The following is a 12,594-nucleotide window of genomic DNA, read 5'->3' as shown; positions in this document are numbered from 1 at the left end:
TGTGCAGAAAAAAATTCTTGCATCAAGAGCTTAGATTAGATAACCTGTTAGATCACATCTAACTCTAGGATTGTGTATAAGTGCTAACTCATCTTGGATTCCATCGAGCCAGGATAAGATGGATGTCATTGAGAAGAAAGTGTGGTATCAATGAAGGAAGAGAAAATAATCTGATTTGTAACTTGTCTGTACTGATATTGGACTTTGGTTTCGTGAATATTGTCATTATTAAGTGGTTTGGGATTTCCCTGGTGCAATTTAAATATTTTCCTGGGAAAGTCTTTACAATGAATGTATTTTCCTTTAATAAATAAGATTTTTGCATTATTCAATGTTTAGAAGAATTTTAGATGGGTTTTGTATTAGAATACTTCTAATGTGGTGTTAGAATACTTCTCTTCAGTGGCGCAGTATCTGAATGTGAGACTTTTCATTCTTATAAGCTTTTTCCAGTAGGAGGGAAGGATTGAAGAGTTATTTAATATATATTACCCTAGCAAGAAAATAAGGGTACTCTTGTCCGTTCTTTAGACAGGTTCTTGTTTTTACTGTGCCTTTGGCTGAAGGGAAGAGTCCTGGTTCTCAAAGAAATTCTCACCCTTATTTTTTAAGAAAGGGCATTTTTTCTTTCTGAAAGTACATGTATACATGAAGCACAAAAAAGGAATGTGGAAGGTGGCTTGATTGCTTTTGGATTTCTCCAGTAGAAACTGTATCCCAGCTTTGGTTTACCAACAAACACAAGGAGAGTGTATACTCCGATTGTCTGTGCCTTGACCACAGCAGGTCAGATTTCAAGTTCTTTTTTTTTTTTTTTTTGAGACGGAGTCTCGCTCTGTCACCCAGGCTGGAGTGCAGTGGCCAGATCTCAGCTCACTGCAAGCTCCGCCTCCCGGGTTCCCGCCATTCTCCTGTCTCAGCCTCCCGAGTAGCTGGGACCACAGGCGCCGCCACCTCGCCCGGCTAATTTTTTTTGTGTTTTTAGTAGAGACGGGGTTTCGCCGTGTTAGCCAGGATGGTCTCGATCTCCTGACCTTGTGATCTGCCCGTCTCGGCCTCCCAAAGTGCTGGGATTACAGGCTTGAGCCACCGCGCCTGGCCAGATTTCAAGTTCTATATGAGTAGGGTTAGGACAATATCATTGATACTTGATTTTTCAGTCTTGTTCATTATCTTTTGAAGAGAACAGCTCTATATGGGGCTTTTCTTATATAGTTAAACCAATAAGATCTATAAACTTGACTTCTGCTGAGTATGCATTTTTAATCCAATTCTCATAGCAGATAGTTTTCAGTGCCCTCAGTTTGGGTTTCAAACCCACCCTTCTTCACTGCTCTTTCACTATTAGGTGGTAACCATTTGTGTTTCTCTATCAGTGCTACTATCCTTCAGACTGCCTGCAGTTTTTTTTGTCTTATACTAGATAAAGAGGTGTAGTTTGCATGTTATGGTTTAAATTGGTTGCTGCCGTTTCACTGAATTGACCACTAAATCGACCTGAGGGCCTTAAAGATATTGCTTCGAGCATTAGGTGGTTGTCTGTCTGCCGCCCCCAACCCCCATCCCTGCTTTATAACAAAAACTGAAAGTAGCTGTGAAATCATAATCTTGTTAAAACCCTGGTACTCTGAGGTATGCCTTTCTAAAGAGTCTTTCCCTATCTTTGAAGCCCAAGAATTTATTTTTGTTTTGTTTTGTTTTTGTTTGTTTGTTTTAAGACAGAGTTTCACTCTTGTTGCCCAGGCTGGAGTGCAATGGCGCGATCTCGGCTCACTGCAACCTCCACCTCCTAGGTTCAAGCCATTCTTCTGCCTCAGCCTCCTGAGTAGCTGGAATTACAGGCATGCGCCACGACGCCTGGCTAATTTTTGTATTTTTAGTAGAAATAGGGTTTCGCCAGGCCAGGCGTGGTGACTCACGCCTGTAATCCCAGCACTTTGGGAGGCCGAGGCGGGCGGATCACGAGGTCAGGAGATCGAGACCATGGTGAAACCTCATCTCTACTAAAAATACAAAATATTAGCCGGGTGTGGTGGCGGGCGCCTGTAGTCCTAGCTACTCAGGAGGCTGAGGCAGCAGAATGGCATAAACCTGGGAGGCGGAGCTTGTAGTGAGCCGAGATGGCGCCACTGCACTCCAGCCTGGGCGACAGAGCGAGACTCTGTCTCAAAAAAAAAAAAAAAATAGGGTTTCGCCACGTTGGTCAGGCTGGTCTGGAACTCCCGACCTCAAGTGATCCACCCACCTCGGCCTCCCAAAGTACTGGGATTACAGGCATGAGCCACCGCACCTGGCCTTCTTCTGATTACTAAATTTTAGTCATACTTTTGGCAGCCAAAAAAAGTAATACGTTGATGTTTTCTACACATGTTTTGTACTGGCGTTTAATAGTGAAGTTACTTCAGTATTTTTCTTTATTCTCAGGTGCGTGGAGGACTGCAACAGAGGAGTGGGGGACTGAAGATTGGAATGAAGATGTAGGTATTCCCAGGTCATTCCTCACTAATGCCTTCTATCCCTAAGTGTTGTTTAGGGATAGAAAATGGGTATGTTTCTACCCCTCAAAATTCACCCTTAAGATTCTGACCCAAAACTTTTACATCCAAAATAGTGTTCTGAGCCAGAACATTTCACATATGTTATATGAAGGAGACTGGGCATGAACAGGACTCTGTGGAACCACACTATGGAAAGGGCAAGTGCACTTGTGTAAGTCCAATATCTGATTGTCGGATTTATCCCAGGAAGAGATTGGTGGTTGGGTAGGGCACCAGAAGTGGAGTTAGGCAGGTAGTGCATTGAGTAACAGCTGCTGGTGGTACATGACTACTTGGTGCTTTTAAGTATTTCCTTTAAGGTCCTGTAATGGATTGGCAGTGGATACAAAGCTAGTGTTGTGGTACCAAATCCTCAAACTTGTAATCTGGTTGACTCTGGAACCCTTGTATTTATTTGAAGCCCAACTGTATAATTGTGATTGAGATAAATATCTGTCAAGCTATCTGCCAGCTTGACTCAACTTGGAAGCCTCATAGATGGGTGGCACGTAAACAAGCTCTATGAATTCATTTGAATACTACCTGAGTAAGAATTTTGCTGATTCCTGGTCACAGTCAAGCTTTTGCTATGAATTATGGTTTTCATTGATCGTGGATAAACTCTTGTTTTAACATTTTTAATCTGTGTACTTTTCTATACTTTCGCGTAGTTAGGCAAGACAGCTTTTGTGATAAGAGGAAATGACGTGAAGACTGTTTTGGTTGCCAGTTCTGGGTTTTTTAAATTTCAGAGGCATCAGCATCACAGGGTGATTATTTTCTATTGTATAATCAACGAACTAGACTGCTTTGTGAAAATGGGCAAATTATGTTCCTTTCTGAGATTTGGCTTGTCTGCTTAAGCAACTTTCAGAGAATGATACATGGTGTTGGGTATTAAGGGGAGAGTGGATTCTCTGTGCTTTAGCGATTTTAATCAAGAAATAAAACCGAAACCCAAATCAACTTTTGAATAGTAGGAAAAGTTAATCCCTACATTTGCTTACCTAAGTTTAATGCCTTAATAGTGGAAAGACTAGATGTCACAAAGTCAAATATTAAGGTAAAAATAACATCTAGTTAAAATGATCTTCGAAAAAAACCTTAATTCACCAGTACTTGGGCCCTTACTGCTCAAAAGCCAAAAATGAACTTCTTTTATTTATTTCTTCATCTTGGTTATGATCTTTCTTTGGGAGGGGTGGAGCTGTGAAGGGAGTAGTAGAATACAAGTGTGCTTTGGGTAGAGGTGGGAATTAGGAACTGTAATGGGAAAATATAGAGGGATTTTCTTTTCTTTTTTTTTTTTATGTCTAGCATCCCTGTAAGCTCAGTATGCATATGATCATGTGACTCCACTATATTTTACTGGGTTCCTTGGTTCTACTCTTTCTTTGGCTAAAACCATTGAGGATATATTGAACGGCTTGAAAGTCAATCCATTCAGGATTCCTCAGGGTAGATAGTTTTCTCTTTATAGGGCTTTCACTTTTTCTTGATGTTTAATTCCCCTTATCTATGCCAAGTTTCTGACTGTAGCATCCTTGACACCAAGAGTGACTAATCCCTCTGTTTTCCAGCTTTCTGAGACCAAGATCTTCACTGCCTCTAACGTGTCTTCAGTGCCTCTGCCTGCGGAGAATGTGACAATCACTGCTGGTCAGAGGCAAGTGTGCAGTAAAATTTATTACCATTTCTTTAAACATATCTGCTAACTGTAAGGAGGAGTGGCACTGGCCTTTGTAAACTCCCATGGTGTCAGTAATAATAATAACCAAATTACATTACATTCCTCTTAAGTTGATGGAGAGACTTCTTTTTTTTTTTTTTTTTTTTTTTTTTTTTTTTTTTTTTTTTTTTTTTGAGATAGAGTCTTACTCTGTCAGCCAGTCTAGAGTGCAGTGGCACGATCTCGGCTCACTGCAACCTCTGCCTCCTGGGCTCAAGCAATTCTCCCGCCTCAGTCTCCCGAGTAGCTGAGATTATAGGCATGTGCCACCACGCCTGGCTAATTTTTCTATTTTTAGTAGAGATGGTGTTTCACCATGTTGACCAGGCTGGTCTCGAACTCCTGACCTCAGGTAATCTGCCCACCTCTGCCTCCCAAAGTGGCTGGGATTACAGGCGTGAGCCACCGTGCCCGGCCAGTTGATGGAAAGACTTCTAAAACTTAGTACTAGTTAATCTACTGAATGGAAGTTTATATGTTACAATTTTAAAGTTGATTCTCCCCACAAATAGCACTTTAATTACAAAGATCAGCCTTTCATATCACCAGCATTGAGTATATAACTTGTCTTGAAGTAAGTCAGGGAAAGAAGAGCCAAAAGTGGAAATGTTTTCATTTATTTCTGAATTTTTTAGAACCGTTCAGTAGTTTCTTCTCCTGTTCTCTGAGCCCTCTGACTATAATGGTCGCTTTTTTCCTTTGGATCAGCAGGATCCAGCTAATAAACATTTTAGAATTTGAATCTCTAGGGATCAGTGGTAGGAGATACACTCTTCAGGGAATATTTTTAGTTCCCTGGAAACTTCTTGGATTTTTTCTAGACCTGGGCCTGATAGCTCAAAAATTCAGTTTGACATTACCCAGAGTTAGTGCAGACCCCACAAGTTGAAGGCTCAGTTCCACAAGACTGCCTCAGCTTCAGAGGTTCTGCCAGCCAGCTACAAATTTGGAGGTTCCCATCACCCCCTTAGCAAGTTTGATGACTCACTGGAATGACTGTGAACTCAGGAGTTTTACTTGCCATTACTGTTTTGTTTTTGAGATGGAGTCTTGCTTTGTCACCCAGGCTGGAGTGCAGTGGCGTGATCTTGGCTCACTGCAACCTTCACCTCCTGGGTTCAAGCCATTCTTCTGCCTCAGCCTCCCAAGTAGCTGGGATTACAGGCATGCACCACTATGCCCAGCTAATTTTTCATTTTTAGTAGAGGCGACATTTCACCATATTGGCCAGCCTGACCTCTGGTGATCCACCCACCTCTGCCTCCCAGAGTGCTGGGATTACAGGTGTGAGCCACTGCACCTGGCCCATTACTGGTTTATTGTAAAGGTACAACTCAGGAACAGCCAAGTGGAAGAAATGCACAGGGCAAAGTATGAATGGGTGTGTGGGTGGGGCACACACACCTTCCTTGACTTCTGCAGGTATCCTGAAGCTCTCCAAATCTTATTGTTACGAGTTTTATTACCTAGGCATGATTGATTAAATCATTGGCCATTGGTGATTAGACTTAATAGCCACCTCCCCTACACCCCTGGAATTTGGTGGGATTGGGAGGGGCTTCTGAAAGTTCCAACCCTCTTACCTGGTCTTTCTCTTTTTGAGACAGTCTCACTCTGTTGCCCAGGCTGGAGTGCAGTGGCACAATCTTGGCTCACTGCAACCTTTGCCTCCCAGGTTCAAGCGATTCTCCTGCCTCAGCCTCCTGAGTAGCTGGGATAATAGGCACCCACCACCACGCCTGGCTAATTTTTGTATTTTTAGTAGGGTTTTACCATGTTGGCCAGGCCAGTCTGAAACTCCTGACTTCAACTAATCCATCTGCCTCGGCCTCCCAAAGTGCTGGGATTACAGGTGTGAGCCACCGTGCCCAGCCTTATCTGGTCTTTCTAGTGACCAGCCCTCATCCTGAAGCTATCTGGGGCCCCACCCTGGGCTACCTCATTAGCGTAAATTCAGGTATGGTTGAAAGAAGTGTGTTATGAATAACAAAGGATACTATCACTTAGGAAGTTCTAAATGTTTTAGGAGCTCTGTGCCGGGAACAAGGCAAAGCTCAAGTATATATTATACCACAGGTAACTTTTGAAATTTTACGAAAATTGCGGGAAAAAATATCTTCCAAACTTGCCCTGTTCTAAAGCCATTTGAATATTCCAGTGTTCTGGTATATGATTTTCTATTTTAGGAATTGGTAATGACAGGTATTCGGTATAAAAATCATGGATAAGTACTTCTAAGTTTTGGCTCAGTTATTGAGCTGCCGCATTAAAACTAGCATTTGAGGCCAGGCGCGGTGGCTCACACCTGTAATCCAGCACTTTGGGAGGCCAAGGTGGGCAGATCACGAGGTCAGGAGATTGAGACCATCCTGGCTAACGCAGTAAAACCCCCATCTCTACTAAAAATAAAATAAAATAAAAAATTAGCCAGGCGTGGTGGCAGGTGTCTGTAGTCCCAGCTACAGGCTGAGCCAAAGAATGGCGTGAACCTGGGAGGCAGAGCTTGCAGTGAGCCGAGTGCCACTGCACTCCAGCCCCTGCACTCCAGCCTGGGTGACAGAGAGAGACTCTGTCTCAAAAAAAAAATTTTTTTTTGATATTTCATTAAATTAATAACTTAAAAAATTAATCATTATTATTGGCAACATCAGTGGAATTCAGCTATATACTATAGTGGCTCTTATGCATCAGTTATTTTGGGAAATTAAGCATTTCAAGGCTTTGTGTTTGAGCCCTAAAAGGGCTAGAAGCCCTAGCAAGTGGCTTCATTTTGATCTAATCTGATTTGAGTGTTGGGGAATGTTAGCATGTTTAGTCATTATTCATCAAGATCCCTTCCCTTCCCCACTAGAATTGACCTTGCTGTTCTGCTGGGGAAGACACCATCTACAATGGAGAATGATTCATCTAATCTGGATCCGTCTCAGGCTCCTTCTCTGGCCCAGCCTCTGGTGTTCAGTAATTCGAAGCAGACTGCCATATCACAGCCTGCTTCAGGGAACACATTTTCTCATCACAGTATGGTGAGTAGGAAACATGGTTTGTCCTAATCAAACCTTCCTGCTAATCCTAACACACATACGTGGTTCTTTCCAAAGATAGTCAGGTTTTTGGTAGGTGAAGCATCCTCTTTGTTTTCTTAAGCAGACTTGGATGTAGAGATGTTTGAGTTGGGTAATAGGGGATAGCTCTAAGAGAGGACTTAGTTCTGGACAGACTGAGTATTCTTACAAGAATAAGTTAACATCATTTATTGACTACTCATTGTGCTGAATGAATACTATTTGCCATTACTCTTGAGAGAAAATCAGTGACATAAACTTGTCAATTCATTTTAATCCTTTTGCAGCCCTCATTAAACTCTGATGGGAGATTGTAGCAGGTCCCCATTTCTTGATGGGGCAGAATTTGTCTTCTGTATTTACTTAAACCAGATATTTGTAGACAAGGCCTCCAGACACCTATGGTCTTCCCATTTCTGCCGCTTACTAGCTGTGTCTCCGTTTCTACGTAAGTGGAGATAAAAGTGCTAGTCCTTTCTGTCTCCCCAAAGGTGGCTATACAAGTGTGGTTTCAGTAGTGGTATTATGAATAACTTAGAACATTTATGGCACATTACTTGTTGACTCAGAGCATTTAAAACATTCAAGGTCATTAACTACATCAAAGGAATCATTTAAACTAAACAAAGATGCTGCAAGTACCAGTTTTCTCATAGTCAGTGAGTCCTAAGAAGTACTGCTTTTTCTTTTTTTCTCTTTTTCTCTCCTGTCTATTTTTTGATGGAGGGATACTAAAGTTGTAAGAGGTAAGCAGACCGTGTGTGCATATAATTTTATTTTTCCAGTTAGAGTAATTAGTTTAACTAGAAAACTGCCAAGCTAGCTACTAATTCAGAACTCGGTCAGTTTTTAACTGTTGTCTTAAAATGTTTTTTGTGTGTGTTAACTTAGTAATTTGGTGGTCAACGTCCTGCCACATCTGAAAGGTAACAGGTGAGAAGAGGTGAGAGAAGGGAAATGGAGAGAAGTGTTGGGATTAAGTAGAAAAAGAGGAAAGAAAATAGCACCAAGATTGTAAGAAGGTGTAATGAAGATCAAGAAATAACTACCAACCCTTAAGATAAATGACTGGAAAATGTGGTTATGTGATCTATGTCTCTTAATTGTTAATTGCCCTCTTAATGTCTGGAATTATGAAAATTTACAACGAAATCAGACTTTTGATATCAAAAAGACATTTTCATCTGGGGACAGTGACACGCTCTTGTAGTCTCAGCTACTCTGGAGGCTAAAGTGGGAAGATTGCTTGAGACTAGGAGTTCAAGACTATAGTGAGCTATGAGCTCGTCACTGTACTCCAGCCTGGGTGACAGAATGAAACCCTTTCTCTAAAAAAATTTTTTTAAATTTATTTATTTAGAGACAGAGTTTCACTCTTGTTGCCTAGGCTGGAGTGCAATGGTGCGATCTCGGCTCACCCAACCTCCGCCTCCTGGGTTCAAGCAATTCTCCTGCCTCAGCCTCCTGAGTAGCTGGGGTTACAGGTGCCCGCCACCACGCTCGGCTAATTTTGTATTTTTAGTAGAGACAGGGTTTCACCATGTTGGTCAGGCTGGTTTCAAACTCCTGACCTGAGGTGATCCGCCCGCCTCAGCCTCCCAAAGTGCTGGGATTACAGGTGTGAGCCACTGCATTCGGCGCAGTGATTACCCTTTAGAACTTGTATGTACATGGAGAAAACAATCAAATCATACTGATTCGTTACTTGATTGTCTAGTGTAGAAGTTGGGATGCCCTTTAACTTTTCCTTTTTGCCTCTGTGCTAGTTATTAGCAGCATCGAGATGAGGCTCCACTTAGTTGTTGTTTCTTTTGAGTTTTTTTAATGAGAAGGGCAAGGACCTTAATGGCTAAAGTAAAATCTTACATTACATTTATGTTAATTTTATTGGTTGATTTAAAAATTTTTGGCCGGGTGCGGTGGCTCACGCCTATAATCCCAGCACTTTGGGAGGCCGAGGCGGGTGGATCACGAGGTCAGGAGATGGAGACCATCCTGGCTAACACAGTGAAACCCTGTCTCTACTAAAAATACAAAAAATTAGCTGGGTGTGGTGGCCGGTGCCTGTAGTCTCAGCTACTCGGGAGGCTAAGGCAGGAGAATGGCGTGAACCCGGGAGGCGGAGCTTGCAGTGAGCTGAGATAGCGCCACTTCTCTCCAGCCTGGGCAACAGAGTGAGACTCCGTCTCAAAAAAAAAAAAAATTCTCCAGTCAGCAGAATTTTATCCCTGAGAAGCAGGAAGAAGGAAGTAATGATGATATAAAACTTATATAGTTTTAATGGCTCTCTTTTTTGAGTGATGACTATGTGCCATGCATGTATTAAGTGCTTTAATTTAATCCTCATACAGCTTTACTTTTATTCCTATTTCCAGATGAGGAAAGTGAGGCAAAGAGAGATTAAAAAATAATTTTTCCAAGCTTACATAGCCAGGATTTCAATCTAAGACAGTCTGACTCTAGGTCCTATACTCTAGTGGACTACGCTGTATACCCAGTGTGACAGTATTCTTTACTTGCTTGATCTATACTGGCGCTCTGTCTGGATAAGTGTCTTTATGAGTAGCTGAACAAGGTTACTGGCTGTAGGTTTCTCTCATCTCTTTATTGATCTACAGGTGAGCATGTTAGGGAAAGGATTTGGTGATGTCGGTGAAGCTAAAGGCGGCAGTACTACGGGCTCCCAGTTCTTGGAGCAATTCAAGACTGCCCAAGCCCTGGCTCAGTTGGCAGCTCAGCATTCTCAGTCTGGAAGCACCACCACCTCCTCTTGGGACATGGGCTCAACGACACAATCCCCATCACTGGTGCAGTATGGTGAGAAGATGGAAAGTGACTTGAATCTTTAAAGCATTGGAGCATTACTGTCAAGAGGCTAGCAGGGGGAGGGGGTGGAGAATGTGTCCTGAAGTGAAGAAAAGGGGAAGCTAGTTGATTACCTTCCTACATGTATTTCCCCTAATCAAATAAGCTGAATTCAGAAAGTTGGGGAATAATAAAATTTGAGGCTCTATATTTCTCATCAGATTTAGAGGCTGGGCATGGTAGCTTACACCTGTAATCTTAGCACTTTGGGAGGCTGAAGTGGGAGGACAGCCTGAGCCTAGGAAAAATCGTTTTCAATTAAATGAGCGTGGTGGTGTGCACCTGTGATCCCAGCTCCTAGGGAGGCTGAGGCAGGAGAATTGCCTGAGCCCAGGAGGTTGAGGTTGCAGTGAGCTGTGTTTGCACCACTGTACATTAGCCTGGGCTGCAGAGCTAGTGTGTAGCTAGCTTTTCTCAAAAAAAAAAAAAATTTTAACCATATACATATTTGCAGTCTTCTGTTGATTGGGGTTTTAATTATTATTCTCCTTAGATTTATCTTCAGTGTTTGAAAATAACATATTGCCTTTAGGTTCATAGACTTCGCCATCTTAAGATTTTATACAGTAAGTCTTCACTTAATGTCATTGATAGGTTCTTGGAAACTGCGACTTTTTGCGAAACATAAGACAAGGTCTCGTTCTGTCATCCAGACCAGAGTACAGTGGCACTATCTTGGCTCACTGCAGCCTCATCTTCCTGGGCTCAAGCAGTCCTCCCACTTGAGCCTCCTGAGTAGCTGGGACCTCAGGCTTGTACCACCGTGCCTGGCTAATTTTTTATTTTTTCTGGAGATGGGTTTTCACCATGTTGCCCAGGTGTGTGTAGAACTCTTGGGCTCAAACAATCTGCTGGTCTTGGCCTCCCAAAGTGATGGGATTGCAGGCATGAGCCACTGCGCCTGGCCATTTTTTTTTTTTTCCCTCATCAACATTATAATGAAATCATGTTGAAGGAAACTGTTATTCAAAGATGTGCCATGCATTGTTTTTGCTTAAAGCCAGTTTCCAAGCACCTATGGATGATGTTAAATGAGAACTTGCGGTACTTTAAACTTGGACAATTTGTGCATTCCTTTCTTACACAGGCTGGGTAATGGTGTTGATTTAATTAGGCTTTATTTAAGGATGGATGTAGGCCAGGTGCGGCGGCTCATGCCTGTAATCCCAGCACTTTGAGAAGCCGAGGCGGATGGATCACTTGAGGTCAGGAGTTTGAGACCAGCCTGGCCAACGTGTTGAAATCCCGTGTCTACCAAAAACACAAAAATTAGCCAGGCGTGGTGGCACGCACCTGTAGTCCCAGCTACTCTGAGGCAAGAGAATCGCTTGAACCCAGGAGGTGGATGTTGCAGTGAGCTGAGATTGCGCCATTGCATATTGCATTCCAGCCTGGGTGACAGAGCGAGACTCCATCTCAAAAAAAAAAAAAAAAAAAAAATTGTAATCCAGTGATTTTCACCTATAGAAATGAGATTAAGCCCCGAAAGAGGGCCTGCTTATGAGTTTCTGATTTTTACAGTCCTCATTCATGATGCTAGTGCAGGATAATAGCATTTCCTTGAGATTCATCAGCATCTCTGGCTTCATATTCTGGGTTTCCTCTTGCAGATTTGAAGAACCCAAGTGATTCAACAGTGCACAGCCCCTTTACAAAGCGCCAGGCTTTTACCCCGTCTTCAACCATGATGGAGGTGTTCCTTCAGGAGAAGTCACCTGCAGTGGCTACCTCCACAGCTGCACCTCCACCTCCGTCTTCTCCTCTGCCAAGCAAATCCACGTCGGCTCCACAGATGTCGCCTGGATCTTCAGACAACCAGTCCTCTAGCCCTCAGCCAGCTCAGCAGAAACTGAAACAGCAGAAGAAAAAAGCCTCCTTGACTTCTAAGGTACTTAAACTTTTAGGTAGATAACATCTTATGGCAAGGGGTGTGGGGCTTGGAAATTGAGATTAAAAGGTAAGTTTGGAAATTTAAAGGGAAAGTTTTTTTTGGTCTTTAGTAAGGTTGTATTAAAGCCATTACTTTCTCTTCTCCTTCACCTTTCTCTATAGATTCCTGCTCTGGCTGTGGAGATGCCTGGCTCAGCAGATATCTCAGGGCTAAACCTGCAGTTTGGGGCATTGCAATTTGGGTCAGAGCCTGTCCTTTCTGATTATGAGTCCACCCCCACCACGAGCGCCTCTTCAAGCCAGGCTCCAAGTAGCCTGTATACCAGCACGGCCAGGTAGAGGAAACATTAGCCATAAGACCTCTCTTATTAACCTTTTACTACTTTTTTAATCTGCGGGTAATTTTTAGAACTCTGGAGAGGCCAAGCCTCTCTGCATGGCTGGGGGAAAATAGTCAATCATAGCACTTTGAGTGCTTTAAAATATTATTATTAGGGTTATCTATAACTAA

The 12,594-nt window shown here is 42.7% G+C and overlaps 1 protein-coding gene across 30 annotated transcripts in view; it reads left to right on the top strand.

Annotated features, from left to right (window-relative positions):
* LOC105497966 (ubiquitin associated protein 2 like) overlaps positions 1-12,594 on the top strand; it is a 56,123-nt gene that overhangs the window by 23,510 nt on the left and 20,019 nt on the right. For all 30 annotated transcript variants that reach the window (XM_011769573.2, XM_011769572.2, XM_011769574.2 and 27 more), the window contains exons 9-14: positions 2,425-2,477; positions 4,118-4,203; positions 7,118-7,289; positions 9,947-10,145; positions 11,804-12,081; positions 12,246-12,418. In XM_011769573.2, the coding sequence (XP_011767875.1) occupies positions 2,425-2,477; positions 4,118-4,203; positions 7,118-7,289; positions 9,947-10,145; positions 11,804-12,081; positions 12,246-12,418 (961 nt within the window). The remainder of the gene's footprint in view (positions 1-2,424; positions 2,478-4,117; positions 4,204-7,117; positions 7,290-9,946; positions 10,146-11,803; positions 12,082-12,245; positions 12,419-12,594) is intronic.

The sequence above is a fragment of the Macaca nemestrina genome, chromosome 1 (assembly GCF_043159975.1).
Source record: "Macaca nemestrina isolate mMacNem1 chromosome 1, mMacNem.hap1, whole genome shotgun sequence".
Classification (NCBI taxonomy): Eukaryota; Metazoa; Chordata; class Mammalia; order Primates; family Cercopithecidae; genus Macaca; species Macaca nemestrina.
Note: the sequence above shows the minus strand (reverse complement) of the source record. Positions and strands in the feature narration are given on the sequence as shown.